Genomic DNA, 21,705 nt, shown 5'->3' with positions numbered 1-21,705 from the left:
CTCAGATCCTGCTTATTCTCCTGGACAAGAGGTTGCTTGCTAAAGAGCCAAAGCGTAAAAATCCTGAGCGTTTCCCCAACTACGATCCCTCCAAGGCATGTGACTATCATTTGGGCGAAATAGGACATTCCGTCAATGACTGTGTCGTCCTGAAAAATAAGGTCCAGAAATTATTGGATGCAAAGATGCTTTCATTCCACAATGCACCACCCAATCAAGCAGAGAGGCGCGGATGTCGTCATTGAGTAAACTCAGACTCAATTTTCCTCCCTTAGAATAGAGGCATATTTAATAGTTTGAATCCTCCCATACTTGGGAGCTTTTCTTGCTTTCTAAAGTCTCAGCTGTTTTCTAGAATTCCCAGTTTTCTGAATTTGTAATTATGCTTGGAATTTTAGTATTGCAATTTCCATTCCAACAAATGTAATTCGCCTGAACTATTCAAAAGAATTACAAATGTTTTGTTTTGAGGGCCTGAGGAAGTATTCCAAACCGGCCCGTTGATGATATCCAGCCATGTAAAGGAAAGTGTTCTGAGGCCCGGGCTTCCTCATGCTTCCTTGTTTCTAAGCTTTTGAAAATAAAACAAATGTTTTATCATTTTTCAAAAGGACAAAAAAGAATAGTGGAAAAGCATGCGTGCTCATAGCCCTGTTTGTCTTTCTAACGCGCTCACTTCGTGTGTCAGAGCATACTCCTTTTTGATTTGTTATTACGAAGGGGACATTTGAAAATGACACAAGCTGAAGAGCACACCAGACCTTGATGATGCTAGCGGACCAACTCATCTGATAGGGGCAGTCCGAGCGAAGATCATCCCACCTTCAATGAAACATGGGGCAAATCTCACTACTACCAGTGGATGATATCAACCCCAGAAAGTCAAAGAGAATGCTGACCATTCCTTGACCCCATGATGAGCGAAACATTATTTCGTACAAAAGTCGGGGGCAGATCAAGAAAAGATTACCCCTTTTGAAAGAAAAGGTATGTCTTATTCCTAAACAAATTTTGGAAATGACATTCCATCCCTTTTCTTTTGCAGATAATGAACCGGGGAACATGCTAGACTCTGACGTGCTAGCAAGCCGAACAGAGCACCAATGTTGGAATCTCTCGAATGAAACATGCAAAGAAATGCTTAATTGGGAGAGTAGACTAGGGGGCATGCAATCTCCTAGTCCATAAAAAAGGATGTATTTCGTTCCTAAAGTTCATCCACTTTAGCATAGAAATGACATATCTCTTCCTTTTACATAGGACAAAATTGAGTAAAGAACACTCATGGTACAAGCAGCTGGAAAGGACTTTGCATATGACAAAATGGCGTCAAGGCAGATCCTGACAACCACAGAAGTCTCGATGGTAGTCATGCCCATGTTCGTCAAAGACCTTTAAAGTAGAGATTAGCTTTGCTGCGAAGATCCCCATGCAAGCAATTGCACATGCCTGTGCAATCAGGAATCGAAGCATTCACGAGAAACTCCTCAACATGTTGGAATTGCATTGACACAGCATCCGCTGACAAAAGAACCCTCTATTCGGGAGCACCCCTAATTATAGAGGATCTCATTCGAGCTTCATGACCAAGAGTATGGAGAAGCAGACTGAGACAAAGAAGGCTGAACAAAGTAAAGAGGAGAAAAGACTCTGCTAGCTTTGAAGGCAAAATGGAAGAAGGGTAATTTGTATCGTTATCAATTTACCCTCAATCCTCTCATTTCTAACATAAGTTCCTGTTTTTGTTAGGAGGGAATTATCGACATCTGAGGAAACTCAAGGAGTTGTCAGTTTGATCTCAAATGAAGGGAATCACGAAGGGTAATATTGTATCGTTCCCAATTCCTGTTCCCTAAAGAGCCATTCATTAACATGGTCTTTTTTTTATTATCTTACAGGTTTACCTTGTTGCTGCTGCAGCACAGGTAAGTATTTCTTTCCCTTAAAACTTTAAGAGTTGAAAGAATCAAAAGAAAGAGGAAATATGTTAAAGCAAATAAATGCTTAACCTTCCCCCAAGTGCATTGCATATCTTTTGGAAAGAATTTCGCATGGTAATTTTACCTGTTTAGTTCACCAATTCCCTGTGAAAATTTTGACAATTCGACGAATGGTGTCGAACTACTCCGAGGTATTGAACGAGGTGTGTCAGGATGATGAGAAGCAATCCTTAGCCTATACACATTCTCAAGTACCAAACCCATGTAAGATGAGCGAAAAGGTTCCATTTCTACAAGGTAAAGGGATTTCTCGCATAAGGTACGGTAGCCAAAATGACGAGAGGCAGTTCATTTCTCTGCCCCATACACTATCATTAATCCTTTGCTTGACCATTTGAGCCCATACACTTGGAGGTTCTTTTTAAATCACCCCTGTCAAGAACCACCCCACATTAGGACAGCTTGAGGTAAATCAGCATTATAGGAAGGATTCAAATCCAGAGGGAGCAAGAAGAGCGTCCCTCCTTTTTGGTCACCGCCCCTGTGGCTTCGACCTCGTCATTTTCACGGGTCCGGCGGTCCTCGACAGAGTCTTCCAAGACAAGCATACCATCGATGGCCGGACAGTCGAGGCTAAGAGGGCTTTGTCAAGAGAGAAGCAGCAAACTAAAACCTGTCCAAAATGCCAATATCTTATTGATAACAGTGATGTTATCACTGAGCAAGACAAGAAGGATGAGGAGTTTGTAATATCTAAAATTTTCTATGATCATCAGCTGCAACAGCTCGCACAAGGTGAAAAGATGAATAGAAATTTTCTTGCTCTCATTTGCATTAATCTTTGAGTGTTATTATTGCAGGTGAACTCTCACGATAATTTGAGTGCCCTAGGATGACGAAGAGCAGTTCTTCTTCTATCCCATACACTTATATCCCTTGTTAGCCCAATTAAGCCGGCGATTTCATTTCGTACCAACCCAGTTGGTGATGATCCCCTACACCGGGGCAAGGCAAAAGTCACCACAGCTTGAACATTAGGGTCCAAAGTACCGAATCAAGATGAAGACTCCAAGAGCTTAATAACATTATTCTGCTCAAGCTTGTTTAGGTTAGTCCTGACAATACCAAAAGAGCAGCAATAAAATGCTGAAAACTAGGGGCATGAAAAAGCAGTGTGCCTGGTAAAAGCAAGGCCAATGCCCATGAATAAAAAAAACAACAAAGAAAAAGAAAAAAGGAGAAGAAGAAAAACGATGAAAAGACGACCCCAAAGGGTTAAACTTGAGTTCTTCTTCGATACAAATTCCTACTTTAGGAACTCTGTCTTGACAAAGATTTGTCACATGACAAATGAAGACAAGCCTATTCTTGATAAAACAATTGGAACAGAGATAGAATGGTATCCAGGAAAATGCTTGACGCAAAAGATCCTCAAGAAAATGTTGTCAAAGATGCTAAAACACGGGATTACCCAGGAAGTTGTCCAAGAGGATCCTGATGATGAAGAAAAAGACAGGTGACAATGCCAAGATGATCACCAACTCTCACCCTTACACACATTTTTGAGCCTAACGATCCTTTCGTTTCTCAACCTGTGAACCGAGCCCACGTTACGTCCCTCAGGAAGTCTCTTTTGACTAGGACACTTGAATTAACGTGGAATTTCAAAGGTTCATAAACAACGCTCGAGGAAATGCGAGCAAGACTATTTCTATCTCGTTTTGCAGGGTTCTTGACTTGTAAATCCGGAGATGATTGCAAAATATTTTCTTTCATGGCCTTGACTCGGACAGTCTCCTTCGTTAAGCCATTGACCAAGCCTACATTACGACCTTGAAGAAGACCTCTCAGATTGGCAGCGTCGTACCGCTTGCGAGAAAACTCAGACCCTTGCGGATGTGATAGCGGTCAGATTGAGTGTTTTCGATGTTCCCGCATTAATGGACGGGACAAATAGCCATTTTCAATGAGAGCGAGTGGAAAGTCCTTTCTGACTGAGAATCCCTCATTCAGCATCTCGAGAAGTCCACCTCCCAAGCGAAAATTGTCTTGATTGACCCTCGGTGGATGTTTGGTGATGCAAACATGGCAAAATCATCATGCATGAACTTTCAAATACACATTCTGGGATAGCCTAGCTTGTCTATCCTTGATGAATGCATGCATGTTTGCGCTAACCCTCTTTGACAGGTAAAATATCCTCAAAGACTCAAAGAACATATGACCTTTGGAGCATCTCCAAAGATGTCACAGAAAATTTCTTCCGCTCCCCAAGTGGAATTGACACAAGATGCTTTTTGCTGCTCGTAGTTCTAATCCCCAGTGATAGAACACAAAAATTCGGGCGCTGGAGAAGCCCTCATTATCATCACAAAAGAGATGCCCCGAAAAAGGTCGGGTATTCAAACAGATGATACATCAAACCTCCGGTAAGAAATCCCGTGTATTTCATCGCTTTTCTTTTCAAACTACCCAGAAGGTAAATTGGGTGTTTCTTTGAAAAAGAAAAGCATCTTGACTAGCTGGTTAAGATATTTCATACGATATTCAAGAATAGCCTCAGTTGTCTATTTCTCCGATGAATACGTATGTCTTTGCACAAAAAAACTTGCCTGACAGGAGACACGCCCTTAAGAGGCAGGAACGTGCCCAGGTAAGTACATTTTACCCATGCCGATTCCAAAAATCCATGTACCTACAATTGTTATGGTACCCTTTGAACATCGGAGTGACCCCGTTGTTCACCCTCTGAACATCGGATTGACCCCGTTGTTCACCCTCTGAACATCGGATTGACCCCGTTGTTCACTCTCCTGAACATGGGACTGACCCCCATGTTCACATCAAATCCTCTGGCGAGACCCCGTGTGCTCATCGTTTGAGCCTTTTCAAGACCCGGCGAGGACCCACTGTGCAAACCGTCAAAACCTCGGGCGAGGATCCCCAAGTACTTTGACAAACAAAATCCAGTCAGTCAAGGCGACCGAAGAAAGGTTCGGGTCCTAGACAGACAAAATCCAGTCAGTCAAGGCGACCGAAGAAAGGTTCGGGTCCTAGACAGACCAAATGAAATCCATCAAGGCGACCGAAGAAAGGTTCGGGTCCTAGGCAAGCGATTTCCCAGCGAGGCAACCGAAGGTAGATTCGGTCCGAGACAAATGAAATCCACCAAGGCGACCGAAGATAGGTTCGGGTCCTAGGCAAGCGATTTCCCCCAGTCAAGGCGATCGAAGAATGGTTCGGGTCCGAGACAAATAAAATCCAGTCAAGGCGACCGAAGATAGGTTCGGGTCCTAGACAAACCATTTTTTCCGTCAAGACGACCGAAGACAGGTTCGGGTCCTCGACACACAATATCAACTATCTGGAATTACTCTACCCTTCGGCAAGGTAAGTAGCCCCAGGTATGTTTTTATTTGCTTTAGCATGCATCATCTTATATCGCATCATAAAAATGGGACTCCGGTCTCGCCAAAAATAACATTCATTGAACATGCATGGGCCAAATTTAGGTGTCATTTTATCTTTGAACGTAACCTCTCGAGCTCAATCTCTCGCGAGCTCACCTTCAAAGAGGGCAGCAATTGTTGACACCTATTTTTAATTTGCCCAAAATTAATTGCACAAAATTTAGGAATTAATTTTCTTTAATTCCTAAAACAAAAATATTTCTATTTAAATGCATTGCATATAGACATTAGGCATATGTGCATTAATAGGGCCTATTAGAGCATATTTTCTTATATTTTAAACAAAAATTAAAAAAAAAAAAAAATCGAGTCGGGCCGGGTCGGAGCTGGGCCGACCCGGCCCATTTCCTTTTTCCTTTTTCCCCCCGGGCCCGGCCCTTTTTCTTTTCGTTTTTTCCCCCCACGCGGGCCCGGCCCGCCTTCTTCTCCTTTTCTCCTTCTCCCCACGCCGGTTGGGCCTGGCCCGGCCCGGCCCTCCTCCTTCCTTCTTCCCCCCCCGTCGCTCTCGCCGCCCCTGTTCGCCTCTGTGCTCGACGGAAGCGTGACGCACGGCGGCGCGCCGCTCGTCGCGCCGTTGTCCACGCCGGAGGAAGGCCGAAGGAGAGCACAGCCGACGGGACCGGGCATTAATTGCCGCTGTCCCGTCTTCCCCGTTTCCCCGGCTTCCCTTATCCTCTCCTCCTTCCTCTCTGCGTTTGTGTTGAACCGGCCCCCCTGCTCTGCTCTGCTCTGCTCTGCACCGGCCTACAATGGCCACGAAAGTCGTGGCGTGGCGTAGGCCGGTGCAGGCCGTCGTCACGCCGACGCAGAGAGGCAGAGAGACACGTCGTCGCCGCCTATAAAAGCCAGAGAGAGAGAGAGAGCCGAGGTCGGTGATTTTTCAAAAAAACAGAGACGGTCGGCCATTTTGGAGGAAAACACAGAGAGAGCGTGAGAGCGTGAGCCGGGAGAAACCGGAAGCCTCCGGCAGCCACCGCGCCTCAGCCATCCAACCCCATCGCCGAGCCGACAGCGACGACACAGAGAGAGAGAGAGAGTGGGTCGGCCAATTTTGAGAGAGAAAACGGAGAAACCGAGAGAGGAGAGAGAGAATAGAGAGGGAGAGAGAGTAAACCGAGGTCCGCCGGAGCTAAAGAAGAACCAGCAGCGGTCGTCGACGCCGCCAGACCTGCCGGAAGCCGCCCAGACGCGCCGTCGACCGGTGAGCCCCCCTCGGCCGCGAAGCTCCCCTGTTTTCCCCTGATTTTTGGCTCGGTTTGGCCGAGACCCGCGCCGGCCGTTTCGCGCGAATCCCGGCCCATACCGTCGTCGGTCCCGACTCCTAGTCGCCGTCGGAGGTGAACCCAAGCCGCTGGAGTCGACCGGATCGCCGGAGGAGGTCGGAATCCCCTGTTTTTCCACGCGCCCGCCAGGCGTTCGACGAAATGTCTCAACCACGCCGGTTTTGTTTCATCGCGGCCGTGAATCCAGTGGTCCGACTGCGGCTCAAGTGAGTGGCACGGCCCCACGGCGGTCCTAGTCGGGCGACTTAGGGGCGGCCAGCTGAGTCGGCGGGCGGACGGCCAATTTTGGCCTCGCCGGCGCCCCCTCCCCACGGGTCTGTTTGTTCGGGTCGGATTCGGCCTGAATCAACGATCCGACCCGGTCAATGCCCGGTCTGGATCCGTTGACTGGTCTGGGTTCCGACCGACCCGGATTAACAGCTTCCGACCCGGGTTAACGCCTTGGGTCGGATCCGTTGACCCGGGTCGGTTCCGACCGACCCGGATTGACCGATCCGCCCGGGTCGGATCCATTGACCCGGTCGGTTCCGACCGACCCGGATTGACCGATCCGACCCGGGTCAACGCCCGGGTCGGATCCGTTGACCCGGGTCGGACCCGACCCGACCCGGTTATTATTATATTATATTATTTTTTTTTCCCAAAAAAAAATTTTTGTTTTCTTTTTTTTTCTCCGTATTTATTTATTTATTTATTATTATTTTTTAAAAAAAAAATTTCCAAAAAAAAAAATTTGAAAAAAAATTTTTTTTTTTTTAATTTGTGTGATATATTCTAAATGCTTAATTTATTGTAGTATTATTATGCATATTTTTGTCTTATTTAAATTAGACAAACCTGAGATTGCGCGGTAATATTTTGCATGTTATGTTTATTATCGCTGTATTGTTATGCATATTTTTGTCTTGTTTAAATTAGACAAACCTGAGATTGCGCGGTAATATTTTGCATGTTATGTTTATTATCGCTGTATTGTTATGCATGTTTTTAATACAATTGCATGAGCGTTGTGTTTTTGAATGTCATCTGACTTAGTTAAGGTTAGAACCTTAGGCTGCATGAATTGTTGTGTTCCTGACTGCTGATCGTTCCTGATTATGCACTCGCTTGATCACCTCACATGTTAGGAGAAAGGTCCTAAAATCAATCCAAATTGCCTGACAAATGTTTTCAGAAATGAACAGGGTAAAATGGTACCGAAAGGGCATTAGTTATCCAACTAGTGTAACCAAGTCCCCGAACTCATTTAATCTCTGGTTCGTAGGAATAGGGTGATTCTCCCATCACCCTATTTGGGTTTCTAATCGACCCACCCCAAATCGATTAGTGGCGACTCCTTGATATAAACCACTTGCATGTTAAACACTTAAACCCTAAGTCACGATATGGTATGGGCTTGGGAGAGCCCGAGTTAAGTCCCGAACCTAGACTTAGCACGTACCAGGCGAGCCCCCCTTTTTTGCATGTTGTTTAAAAAAGGGCTCGGGAGTTCGGTCGCGACACTCAGTTTGTTAGAAACCCTAGAAATTGAAAGGGATAGTCATCCGTAGAAACTGCCTCTCATTGTCTGATTTAGTTGGCGGCTTGCATATATGGAGGTTATATAAGCTATGTTTCTGAAGAGAGCTTATATCTAGAAAATCTTGACTTTGTTGTTGAGATGCCTGGACAAGGAAACCCTAATTATAATATGATAAGTTGATGGCTCTCTCTCTCTCTCTCTCTCTCTCTCTCTCTCTCTCTCTCTCTCTCTCTCTCTCTCTCTCTCTCTCTCTCAAACACACGCACATGCTCGCGCACAATCAAGTTAATCGACGATGGTGCTAACGGAAAAGCTAAAGCCAGTATAGAGTTTGTAAAAGCGACCAATTTGCAAGGAAACCAGCACATACTTGCCTTCATGAAATGTGTGCCTGAGTTCACGTTACCAGTCCATTTTTTACATGTCCATAATAGTCCCTTGACAATGGCACAAGAGGGTGAGATGTATGTGAATTTGTTGCTTAGAATTAGTTCATCAAAGAACAATAGAGTGGTTCCGGTTGTTCTACAAGCGTATGATGGATTGAGTCTAACCAAGAAAAACCCAACAGGAGTGGGAGATCTCGATTTCAAGATTTACCCTACCCATAATGCAAGGTTGAGTACATGAGGATTCAAGAAGATACCATATTTTTCACTTGATCACTTTTATTCAAAGTGAGGAGTGCGTTCTTTTGACTAGATTGGGAAGATGGATTGAATACGATGAGAGGATACTGTGTTAGTATATATATGTCTCACCGTACTCAAAAAAGAAAAGACTCGTCAGTTGACTTCATAGTGTAAATCCCAAGGTTCTAGTATTTAATGTCTGCATGTTTATGTCATCATGATTTAGGTGGGACATAGCTAAAACATAGGATATAGTAAGAATCCAAGGGAAGAATTGAAAGTGGAGAAAGCTACAAACAAGAAAATCATCCCTTCTCTCGAAATACATCATTTACTTTCTCCTTCTGGTGCTTTGTATCCTCCAGTATCAAAATTCTAGCTTTATATTTCAAATGATCTACACTTGATGCTTACAGCCTATGAACCTTTAAAATGATATAAACTCTTTAGATGTAAGGATATATTACATTTGAAATTTACCCTCTTAAAAAAGGGACACATCAGCACATTATAAATCTAGATGGGATTGGGCCTTTTGCAATTGAAGATGTAGATCATTACACCATAGTAGCGATTTACCCCAGCTATTAATCATTGATTTCCACCCGGATATCAGTTGAACTGCACAAGTGAACTAAGAATTCGGCAGCTGATGCATAGGTGAACTGCATAAATCAGGAAACTTCTTAGCAATTTATTGATATTAATCTCAATTATAACCTTTCTGATGCATAGGTGAACAACATAGGTTTCACCCGGAAATCAAGACATTAATTGCAATTATCATTAGGAACTTTTGAATGATTCAGAATAATGCTAAGCTTCTTATCTGGGAACATCATATCGTGTATTGTTTTACCTTTTATTTTTCGAAGTTTACAAAACTATCTCTAATTCATTTTCACATGTTTTTGCAGGTATTATTTAGTGCCGGTACGGAGGCCATAGTAACTGCTCTAGAATGGACAATGTCTCTTCTAATAAATTGTTAAAATATATCTCAAATTTGAGCTGTTACGAAACCCGACCCAATTGGATAAGAAATAAATGCAAAAAATTTCTCTTTAATGGCATATGGATATATGCATGGAGACATTAGAGAGTTTATTTTATTTGGTTGGACTCTAATTGCTTAACTCTTTTAACCGCACAAAAAGAAAAAGAAGACAGAAGTCATCTGCCACTACAAGACAAGGAAGTGGCCACGTTTCCTATACTTTATGTGTGGGGGATCAGCTAGGGTTTAAGAAGAAAGAAGAAAACAAAGTACAAGATATAGGGTTTTCTTTTTACTCTAGCTTAGGTTGTCCTTTTCTCTTGAAGAATGGCCGCCAGTGGACGGTCGAAAGGAAGCCGCACGAAGAACAAGAAGAAAGAAGCTAGACGTGCGGTCCTTCGAATGAGAGCCGCTCGAAGAGGAGAGAAAGAACACACGAAGTTCTTGGTTTTTCAGTCGCACGGATGTGAACGCGTGAATTTATGTTGTGAGTCTTTTACATCTAAAATAAGTTATTTATTTATAAACATTTTGGACTTCTATATTAATTAGGTGTAGGAAACACTCAAGCATGTGAGCGATTATAAACTCTGATTTTTTTATTGTGAATTATTTGTTGTTGGCTCTCCTTATGGATATAGATACTGACACTCTTACAGAACTATGTAAATCTTCGGTGTCTTTTGATGTTCCTCGTTCATTTCTCTAGCTCTCCCACATTGATTTAATTGAAAATCCTGTTTAATTTCCATGTTCATTTTATAACAATTGGTATCGAAGCTTATAGATAGGATTTATGGATTTTGATATGGGATATTTGCTTGTCTGATTATTATCTGGAAATTCAGTTATTACAATTATGTTTGCAGCAAAAATAGAAATTGAGAATTTTAACGGAATGAATAATTTTGGATTATGGAGTGTTAAGATGAAGGCGCTATTAACAACTCAGGGTTTAATGATAAGTTGCCCGAAACAATGAAAGATGCCGAAAAGGATGTGCTAATGAGGAAGGTAAGAGTATAATCTTGTTGAATCTATCGGATGATGTGTTAATAGAGGTAGTAGTGGAGAAAGATGTCGCGGTGTTTGCGAAATCTCTTACAAAAGAATCACAGAAAATTCTTAAATTGAAATATGATTTATGGAAGGTTCTATGTTTGATGAATTGAATCGTGAAAATGATATGATTTGGTTATTAAACCTGAGTTTTAAGATGGTTTTTGGTTTTGGTTGTGGGTTATTCGAGATTGAGGTTAGTGGATTATGCTCATGTCTCTATGATTAAAACCCATTGAGAGTAAGTACGCATATTGTTATTAGGACATCCTTATAGACCGAACTACCGGCAAATATAGGTAGAGACCTAACCAATGGTGGGAAACTTGATCGCCTTTGTCCCAAGCGCTAAGCGTGACCATAGTTAGATATTGAGCATTAGATTAGTTGATAGAAAAGACCATTAACATTTAATTTGATTGAAATTGATTGATCGAATAGACCATCTGTGGTTGATTTGTTATTATAAATTGATATAGTCGATTAATCTTATACGTAAAAAGTTTTGTTAGAAAGATATCATCTACTTTCAATATTTCATGAATTTCGTACACTGAATTTAGGATTGATGAGTTATAATATTGGTTTATAAAGATGCATAGTGAATATTCGATCTGCTTAGAAAATATGTATTACTCAATGGGTTGCTCATTTTATTCATGTTACTTGTTTTTCAAGTTCTTCAACTAGCCACAAATAAGATGAGAGCATTTATGTTTTCAGGGGGACATTTTAGATAAGAGAAAATGACACAAACAGTCCTTGAACTTTAGCCTAATGTATAATGTGGTCCTTAAACTTTTAATTTGTTCAATGTAGTCATTGAACTTTAACCCAATGTGTAATGTGATTCCTCAACTTTTAATTTGTTCAATGTCATCCTTGAACTTTTGATACATGTTTAATTTAATTTCTGAACTATATAAAAATGTTCAATGTAATCATTCCATTAATTCGAGTTCAAGGACTACATTGAATATTTTTATGTAATTCAGGGATTACATTGAACATGTACTAAAAGTCCAGATGTCACATTTAATAAATTAAAAGTTCATAAACTACATTGAACATTAGATTAAAGTTCAATCACTCCTTAGCCTACTCAAAGAGCTTATAAGCCCATTCTTGCTGTTGCTGTCGAAACTGTTGCTATCAGACTTCGTTTTTCAAAGATGAACCTAGTTTGATACCAACTAACGTGGTGCAAACAAGTGGCGTAAACCAAGAACGAAGCAATGACCATTTTCTTAGTTTCTTTTTTTCTTCCCTTTAATTTTTCAGAAGAGGAAAATAATAAAAAATCAATCGTTTTCTTTAGATAAATCTGTCATCTCTACATTTAATCGTGACACAATTCCACCGTGCACGCAACTTCATATGAACCCCCTGTTTGCTAGAGGAAAATTACAAAAAAAAAAATCTCAAACATGTTACACTTGTGCCAATTTAGTTCTAAACCTTTTAATTGTGCCGATTGAGTCCTAAACCTTTTCATATTTTACCAATTGAATCCATCATACAAATTTTGATTGAAAATCATTGACGTGGACGCTGGCAGTCCTACGTGGCACGACCAGCGCTGTCATGGGCCTAGATCTGGCGGCACAGGCTGCAATGCCTTCGCCCAGTGCTAGCGAAGGCGTCCTAAGTTCAGAAACCACCCATATTATTATCCACCTTAGAAACTATAAAATTATATAAGAGTTTGACCTCGTCGAAAACCTCCCGCACGCACATACACATACAAATATCAACGGGAAAGCAGCTCGCTCATAAAACGAGATGGCCGAAAGGAAAATGGGCTGGCTTGGGCGAGGTCCTTACACAAGAAAGCTCCGCCCGCCAAACCTTGGCCAGAGCCCCGGCACGGCTGGCTCGAACATTCCAAAGTAAATTCACCGCGCGACGTATTAGCAGGCTTGGACAACACATTAGGCCCGGACATCGGGTGTGCCCCGGCGATCACCTCCAACACAAAACTCGGCCATGCTCCTTCCTCAGCTCCGCATCAGCTCGGCTCTCCGGAGAAGGGAAGCGGGCCAAGCATTGGGCCTTCCGAGCCCAATGTTCTTGGGCCTAGTGGGCCTCACGGCCCATCGCGCACCGATCCATCCAGCTTCCCTCTGCAATTTCCCTTCTTTAACACGGACTCACTCCTCCCCCTCCACTCCTTGCATCTCTCTCTCGCTCTTCTCTGTGCAGTCGCTCTGTCTCGGAGGGTTTTGGTTCTGCACGCCTTCCTCTCTGCGCAGCAGGCTCGCTTCGCTATTCCCTTTCGCCAACCAGGTCCTCCCTCCCTCCCTCTCTCGCTCTCTCTCTCTCTCTCTCTCTCTCTGCGCTGAGCATGTGTTGATGATTGGCGGTTCAGTTTCACCGCGCGCACTGCTTGGTGACCGCACAACTGGGTGTTTGTCTGATAAACGAAAAGCTTCGGGTATTCGTTGAAATCCGAGGTTCTACCGCCGCGGGCTGGCTGTGCCTTCCTGTTCTTTGTGTCTGCGATGGAACCTGTGCGTGACCTTTTGGCTTCTTTTCTTATTTGAAGGGGAAATTTCGTTTGCGTCGTGGGGGTTTTTTTTTCTTTGGAAGAATTGGTTTAGTGCGTGGAGTGTTAAAGGTTTCTCTTTTGTAAGTCTTGTGCTTCCGGTTGCGATTAGTAACGTTTGCCCTTATTGCGCTTTGAAACCCATGTCTCGCATTCGATCATTGTCGTGTTTTGCTGTATCCTTTGTTCAATTGGATCTGGATTTCTTTGGATTATGGTTTTCAGACACATGCTGGGACAACCATGTGGCCGTAACCATTAAAAAGTTTTAATTTTTTTTTCCTTCTTGCAGGTTCCATAATGTCTTGGAGTACAATTGAGTCTGACCCTGGTGAGTTTTCCATTGAAGACCTCGCTTTAAGGTTTTTTTATTGATTCGCATGCATGGTGTGATCTGTGAAAGCCTTTATTTCGCAGAATTTATTTTGTGGTTGTAAGTATATTGAGCTTGATGATGTTTTTTACTAGTTTAGATACCGGTCATGTGTTTGCAGGTAGTCCACATTGTGGTGACAATTGGACGGAAATTAAGAGAACTTGGGAAACTGAAAAAAATAAGCAAATGAGTGAACAGAATAAGAAGATTCGAGCTTCTAATTCTAGTGAAGGGTCTGCCACATATGCTAGGGGCTCTATCAACATCATCAACATCGGGGAGCATAGAAAAAGAATGGTAAGTCTGTTAAACATGTTGTAAGTGAATTTAATTCAATTGCTCATTTATGTTTATATTTTGTAGGCAGATAAATTGGGGACGAAATCGACATATACAGCTACATTTGAACGCACATTTCAAAAAAAAGATAAAACATGGACTGGCGATCGAGCAAAAGCTATTAAGGTATGTAAGGTTATAGTTGAAGGTATGTAAGTTTATGGAAACTAGAATGAAAAATATGAATGCTTTTAATATTTATGGTACTTATCTATATGAAGTTCTTTTATTTTCATCTATATTGTTAATGTAGAAAAAATATGATGAACTTTTAATGAGTACTGCTAGTGGTAGAATGGTGTTGCTGCGTCTGAGCCATCAGTTAACAGTATGGCATTATGGGTGAAGGTAACGGGTGGGATGAAAAGAGGAAAAATATCTGCTGCAACTTCATCCTCCAATGCGGCTGTTTCAAGGATTACACGATTTAAGGAGCAAATGACCCAAAAATTGAGCCAACTGAATCATTTATTTGTAAAGCAGGACGAAGAAATAAGAGTGCTCCAACAACAAATGAAATTAGTCTTGCGACACCTCAACCTGGATCACGATGAGGTTCCTCCTGTACCTCCGACTAATCCAATAGGTGATGGGCATAATGATGAGTGACATGATGATGATGACATTGCTGATGATGATGATGATTTTGTCAGTCCTTGCTAGTTAAAGTTTCCATTTTCATATCATTATAATATTTTTAAGCACTCAATTTTGAGCACTATGTATTTCATCATCATATCATTATGTATTTAAGCACTAATTTTTTATGTTATTAATTGCTTAATCAATGTTAAATATAAACTCTAGAAAATAATTTTGCTGTTAATTATATTTAAAATTGAAATCGTCCCTAAACAACATTCGTCGTTTACTTTGTCGCTAAAGAATTAATAAAAATTCGTCGCTAAATTCGTTTCGGAACGATGTCCGTGGCAAAAGTAAAAAAATTTCGTGACAAATTAGCGATGAATTTGCCACGAATAAGTTCGTCGCAAATTACTGACCAAAAAAAAAAATTCGTAGCAAATTAGCGACGAATTTTGCCACGAATATATTTCGTCACAATTTAGCGATGAAAATTGAAATTTTTCGTCGCTAAATTTTGCGATGCCGAATTGGCGACGAATTTTTTTTCGTTGCAAATTTCATTGCAATTTTGTTTAGTGACGAATTTTTCCATTTTTTTTCTTGGTAAAATTTGTCACTAAAACCTACTTTTTTTGTAGTGATCTCTACTTTTAATCGTGACACAATTCAACCGTGCATGCAACTTCATATGAACCCCCTATTTGCTAGAGGAAAATTACAAAAAAAAAAGTCTCAAATCTCTTACACTTGTGCTAATTTAGTTCTAAATCTTTTAATTGTGTCAATTGAATCATAAACTTTTTCAAGTTTTACCAATTGAATCTATCCTATCAATTTTGATTAAAAATCATTGACGTGGATGCTGATAGTCCTACGTAGCACGGTCAGCGCTGACGTGGGCCTAGACCTGGCGAGGATGTCGCAACCTGCGCCCTATCTGGGCGAGGCTATGATGCCTTCGCCCAGTGTTGGCGAGGGCATCCTAAGTTCAGAAACCACCCATATTATTATCCAACTTAGAAACTATAAAATTATATAAGAGTTTGACCTCGCCGAAAACCTCCTGTGCGCATACACACACAAATATCAACGGGAGAGCAGCTCGCTCATAAAACGAGATGGCCGAAAGGAAAATGGGCTGGCTTGGGCGAGATCCTCATACAAGAAACCTCTGCTCGCCAAACCTTGGCCAGAGCCTCGGCACGGCTGACTCGAACATTGCAAAGTAAATTCGCCGTGCGACATATTAGCAGGCTTGGACAACACATTAGGTCCGAACATGGGGTGTGTGCCCCGGCGATCACCTCCAACACAAAACCCGGCCATGCTCCTTCTACAGTTCCGCATCAGTTCGGCTGTCCGGAGGAGGGAAGCGGGGCCACGTAATGGGCCTTCCGAGCCCAATGTGTGTTGGGCCTAGTGGGCCTCACGGCCCATCTTGCACCGATCCATCCAGCTTCCCCCTGCAATTTCCCTTCTTTAACACGGACTCACTCGTCCCCCTCCACTCCTTGCATCTCTCTCTCTCTCTCTCTCTCGCTCTTCTTTGTGCAGTCGCTCTGTCTCGGAGGGTTTTGGTTCTGCACGCCTTCCTCTCTGCGCAGCAGACTCGCTTCGCTATTCCCCTTCGCCAACCAGGTCCTCCCTCCCTCCCTCTTTCTCTCTCTCTCTCTGTGCGCTGAGCATGTGTTGATGATTGGCGGTTCAGTTTCACCTCGTGCACTGCTTGGTGACGGATTGTCTCGTGATTGATCCAACTGGGTGCTTGTCTGATCAACGAAAAGCTTCGGGTATTCGTGGATATCCGAGGTTCTACCGCCGCGGGCTGGCTGTGCCTTCCTGTTCTCCGTGTGTGCGATGGAACCTGTGCATGACCTTTTGGCTTCTTTTATTGTTTGAAGGGGAAATTTCGTTTGCGTCGTGGGTTTTTTCTTCTTCTTTTTTGGAAGAATTGGTTTAGTGCGTGGAGTGTTAAAGGTTTCTCTTTTGTAAGTCTTGCGCTTCCGGTTGAGATTAGTAACGTTTGCCCTTATTGCGCTTTGAAACCCGTGTCTCGCATTCGATCATCTGTATCCTTTGTTGCAATTGGATCTGAATTTCTTTGGATTATGGTTTTAAGACACATGCTGGGACAACCATATGGCCGTAATCTTTAAAAAGTTTTAATTTTTTTTTTCTTGCAGGTTCCATAATGTCTTGGTGTACGATTGAGTCTGACCCTGGTGAGTTTTCCATTTAAGACCTCGCTTTAAGTTTTTTTATTGATTCGCGTGCATGGTGCGAACTGGGAAAGCCTTTATTTTGTAGAATCTATTTTGTGGTTGTAAGTATATTGAGCTTGATGATGTTTTTTACTAGTTTAGATATCAGTCATGTGTTTGCAGGTATTGGTGCCAATGCGTAGAGATAGCGGCTTTGCTAATGTGATTGAATCTTGTGTCCACATTCTGCTTTGTCTGTTTGAACCCTTTTGAGTTAAAAGTTGAAACGTTATTCTCTCTCTTTGGAAGACTATAATCACAATATAGGAATTCAGACTCAGAAATTTGGCAGTGGGGGGGTTGGACAAGAAGAGCTCTTGAGGCTATATCTAATGAGTTGGAAACTTGAGCAAGTTGTGCAAATGATTACGTTGTATTTATGTGCTGTGCCATTTCCTCAGATTGTGTCTGCCCACTATAGATAGTGAATTATTTTGTTCTGCGAGCATAACTTTAATAATGTACATGACCCTTTGAGAGGTTTGATAGGTTGCATCCTGTAAGTTGAATTGATTTTGCTTTTGATTTGTTAGATTAGAATGTCAATGCATCTTCAAAAATGCTCAAGTAAGGCAGGACCATGAGAGATTTTGCAACTGTCTTAGTGTTTTGCTTTGATATTATAATTTGCTCATCAGAATATGTTGGTCTATTTATGAAATAACCGGTCCTAAAGCATCATGCAAAATGGTTGCGCCAATATGCATGATTATTTAGGTAATAAGATTTCATCTTATGTCCTTGACTTAAGTCTAATCTTAAACGAACCTGATCATTAATTAGGCAATAAGATAAAACCATGAATGGTGCAAGAAGAACAAGGGGCTTTGTTTTCAATTGCACACTTGAGTAACTTGCAGTCTTCAGTGTTTTGATGACTTGATTGGGGATGTTTGTAATTTTAGATGTCATTAATTGTTGCTAGAAAGGTGAGGGGCTGTTGGGCATGAGCCTTGAGAATTCTGTCATTCTACTCATCGCCAGAACTCTAATTTTGAGATGCTTGTGCATCTGCATATTTATGCACAATATATGTGCTTTCTGCATTTTAAATACGAGCCTAATGTCTTCTTGCATTCCAGGTGTGTTTACAGAACTTATACAGCAGATGCAGGTGAAAGGGGTCCAGGTAATTGTCTTGGATCACAAACAATTGCACTATATGATTTTGTGTTCAGTTCTTGTGGCTTTATGCTTGAGTGAGATGGTGTCGAGAAAGTTGTGCCATCTGTCCTTTTGATGTTTGCTTGGATGTTCTTGGTTTTCTCAACATTTCTGTTTATCACTAGGTTTTCTAGACTGCAGTGCCACAGCAATAGTTGATTATATTTGCATATAACCATCTGTGGAACTTCATTATGTGGGTATAATATCGATAGATGAACAAGTGTGGTCGAAAATTTAGGGTGGTTGTTCTGGGGCTCAGAATGGAGTAGGTCGGCAGCAGAGATTCATAGGTGCCACTTAGCAAAGTACAAGGTTTAAGTGGTCATTTGACTGGAAGTTCTGAATCTTGCTTTACAAAAAGAGCTATAATCCAGGGAAAACATAAACACCTTCTGCTTAACTCTTACAATTGCACCACACAGAAGGGTGTCTAAAATTTTGGACAATAAGAGTAAATGCTTTGCTGTTTTCCCCTCAGAGTGGAAGTGCTTAAAGTATCTATCCTTACCAAGAAGGTATAGGCCATTATTTACAAAGTATGAAGTGTCACGCTCTTATCAATTTGTCTTACAAGGAAAAAGATAACACCATGAAATTTTTTGCAGAAAACAAATTCTAGTTAGCTAAAATCAGGGGAATGGTAGAATAAACTTGACCTATTTAAAAACTCCACGGAATTCATGAATAATCTGAAATGTTATCTGGTAGTGTACAAACTATAAGTTCTAATGAAATTGCAAGAACTTAAATGGGTTAGCCTAAAGCAGACCTCTTTAAATGCTCAATGTGGGATTCATGTATAATACGAAATGTTATCTGTCAATGTATAACCTATAAATTCGAGGAGTGAGAGTGTAAGAACTTAAATGGGTTAGCCAAACAGTGCATAGGTATTGTCACATCCACTTTAAGTCCGAAGTCATTCATTTTGGCCCACTTGCTTGGTTTTCAGTGTTACTACTTTACCCTAAAAGTTGCACTTTTTGTTATAGGCATGATTCAAGTTCGGTTCGTCTCTTTTTTATGTCAACTCAGGACGAGTCTTCTAGGTCATCTATGGTTGTAGTTTGAGAAATGAAGTGTGCGCACAGCTATTAGATCTTTTTTAGCACCCTTCCATCAACATCTCCAGCATATAGAAAGCAAGAATGTGTGATATGTGTCTTGTTATGATTATGCAGGTTGAGGAGTTGTATTCCTTGGACCTTGACTCATTGAACAATCTCAGGTTCATGTTCTTCGATACTTCAGTTCTATATTATTATCTACCTGTTTTAGAAGCAACTCATAGGCTCATCCATTCATATCTGGTGAAGTTCTTAAGCAATTTGTGTTCTTCAACATGATAGGCCTGTATATGGATTGATTTTCCTTTTCAAATGGCGCCCTGGGGAAAAGGATGACCGTGTTGTCATAAAGGATCCAAACCCTAATTTATTTTTCGCCAGTCAGGTGATTTTTAGTGGTTAATTCATTCTGCTAGACATTGATGGTTTTTTAGCTTCATACTTCTTCTCATTCTCTCCAACATTAATGATGATTTCTATAGGTTATTAACAATGCATGTGCAACCCAAGCAATACTGTCCATCCTGATGAATTGTCCGGACATAGATATTGGTCCTGAATTGTCAAAGCTGAAAGAATTCACGAGAAATTTTCCACCTGAGCTGAAAGGTCTGGCAATAAATAACAGTGAAGCTATCCGTACTGCTCATAACAGTTTTGCAAGACCTGAGCCTTTTGTTCCGGAGGAACAGAAGAATGCCACTAAAGATGATGATGTGTACCATTTCATAAGTTATTTGCCTGTCGATGGAGTATTATATGAACTTGATGGATTAAAGGAGGGACCTATCAGCCTTGGTCAATGTCCTGGTGGGCCTGGTGACATGGATTGGCTTCAGATGGTGCAACCAGTGATCCAGGAACGGATTGAGAGGTATTCGAGAAGTGAAATAAGGTTCAACCTGCTGGCGGTTATCAAGAATAGGAGAGAACTATATACTGCTGAAGTTAAGGAGTTGCAGAAGAAGAGGGAGCGTATATTGCAGCAGATAGCTGCTTTGCAGGCGGAGAGGCTGGTGGATAATAGCAACTATGAAGCACTCAATGAATCACTGTCAGAGACAAACGCTTCGATTGAGGCCGCTACTGAGAAGATTTTGATGGAGGAGGAGAAGTTCAAGAAGTGGAGAACCGAGAATATCCGTAGAAAACACAATTACATTCCTTTCCTGTTCAACTTCCTCAAGCTTCTTGCTGAGAAGAAGCAGCTAAAGCCACTCATCGAGAAGGCCAAGCACAAATCAAGCAACTCTAGGTGATGGGTGCTCGCTAAGGTAACAAGTAGCTCCAAGCAATCTGATGAAAAGCGCTCTTTCAAGGTGGGAATTTTTTTTTCTGTCCTTCATGTCTTTCGGGGCATTTCCATTCGGGGAGATTTTGGTTAAGTAATTTAATGTCTGACCCTAAGTCCTGATTCTACTCTACATGCTGGGATTTCTGTCAGCAAGAGAAAAAGCTTATAGGTCTTTCTCTTTTTCGACTCCGTGCCAGATTTCTGTAGGATTGATGATGCTTGGATTTTATGTATAGGAACAGTAGTAAATGCACCGAGGCTGGGATAGCCCACCAACTGCATCGAAAGAAACATACCTGATTGTGAAGTCATTGTCCCTCTTTCATGACCAAACTGATGGTGATGATGATGTTCAAGTGTCTTTCGTGTTTCGGAATGACTCTCTGCTAGTGGTGGCAATCGACTTGCATGATGCGATGAGTGCGCGACAATGGACTTTGGAAAATATTTTCTAAAAACAGTCATGCATATCAATTGAAATTATTAGTCAATGAAAAATGTTTTCATAATTGACAACAATTCACGTTTAAACGTTTTCGTGGACGATAAAAATATTATGTGTTCATTCGTCTTTTTTAGAGAAACGAGCGGTCTTTAGGAAAATATTTTTCAATTCATTCAGTTTTTTCGCGTAAATGGTCAAATGGGAATTTTTTTTTTCCTACTGTTTGCCATTGGCACGATTGCGGAATTTGCTCTTGATAGTTGGTGTATTGAAGTACATATGGGTGCGTGAAGGACGAATAAGCTATCGGTCCAAATCCAAGACTTCACTTTGTGCAAAATCCAATGGCTCTTCCTTAACCTCCGATGCACGCTAGCCTCTTATACTAAGAAAAGGGCAACGCAAAATTTTTCTTTGGAAACTGTCAAAACATCATGTAATTATCTAATTTCTCGACGATACCATACATTCCTCGAAAAGCGCTTAAAAAATGCCCCCAAGAGAGAGTGGCGAATTATGATTTCGTTATCCTTCCATACATGAAGACCAAAAATTGTAAAAAGGAATTAATTTACCCGATGATGCGACATACTTTGTCGGATATTAAATATTGCCTATTTAGTAAAAATCCGGTTATTTTTGCTCGTTACTTTATAAATTCATTCAATAAATCAATCTTAGAACCTCTTGGAAAGTGTCTTGAATTTACAAATTACCACC

At 41.5% G+C, this 21,705-nt stretch overlaps 1 protein-coding gene and 2 long non-coding RNA genes across 4 annotated transcripts; all 3 read left to right on the top strand.

Moving 5' to 3' along the window:
• The first annotated feature begins 13,070 nt into the window (after positions 1–13,070).
• LOC130136906 (uncharacterized) lies at positions 13,071–14,090 on the top strand. The gene is made up of 3 exons (XR_008815597.1): positions 13,071–13,189; positions 13,741–13,779; positions 13,943–14,090. It is a non-coding gene; the product is annotated as an uncharacterized LOC130136906 (long non-coding RNA).
• Positions 14,091–14,097: 7 nt separating this feature from the next.
• On the top strand, positions 14,098–14,935 carry LOC130136907 (uncharacterized). Its single transcript, XR_008815598.1, has 2 exons — positions 14,098–14,289; positions 14,512–14,935. It is a non-coding gene; the product is annotated as an uncharacterized LOC130136907 (long non-coding RNA).
• A 1,317-nt stretch (positions 14,936–16,252) lies between these two features.
• Positions 16,253–20,873, top strand: LOC115686398 (ubiquitin carboxyl-terminal hydrolase 2). 2 transcript variants are annotated; one of them, XR_008815596.1, is made up of 7 exons: positions 16,253–16,389; positions 16,935–16,973; positions 18,095–18,141; positions 19,361–19,407; positions 19,529–19,631; positions 19,729–20,565; positions 20,738–20,873. XR_008815596.1 is itself a non-coding variant. In XM_030611667.2 (6 exons), exons 2-6 carry the CDS (start codon positions 16,943–16,945, stop codon positions 20,503–20,505), a joined length of 1,005 nt encoding a protein of 334 aa, XP_030467527.1. In that variant the 5' UTR covers positions 16,254–16,389; positions 16,935–16,942; the 3' UTR covers positions 20,506–20,873. The 2 variants fall into 2 exon arrangements, 1 of the variants encoding a protein (XP_030467527.1); XM_030611667.2 differs by having other exon boundaries at positions 16,254–16,389; positions 19,729–20,873.
• The last annotated feature ends 832 nt before the right edge of the window (positions 20,874–21,705 follow it).

The sequence above is a fragment of the Syzygium oleosum genome, unplaced genomic scaffold (genome assembly GCF_021117445.2).
Source record: "Syzygium oleosum isolate NSW1041296 unplaced genomic scaffold, Sole_v2.1 Sole_v2.54, whole genome shotgun sequence".
NCBI classification, from domain to species: Eukaryota; Viridiplantae; Streptophyta; class Magnoliopsida; order Myrtales; family Myrtaceae; genus Syzygium; species Syzygium oleosum.
Note: the sequence above shows the minus strand (reverse complement) of the source record. Positions and strands in the feature narration are given on the sequence as shown.

Bases quoted from the DNA above. Each gene is read 5' to 3' on its own strand.
- LOC115686398 (XM_030611667.2), top strand. From the start codon at position 16,943: ATGTCTTGGTGTACGATTGAGTCTGACCCTG. The intron at 19,408-19,528 runs GTTCATGTTCTT...TCAACATGATAG, and splicing joins GACTCATTGAACAATCTCAG to GCCTGTATATGGATTGATTT. The intron at 19,632-19,728 runs GTGATTTTTAGT...TGATTTCTATAG, and splicing joins ATTTATTTTTCGCCAGTCAG to GTTATTAACAATGCATGTGC.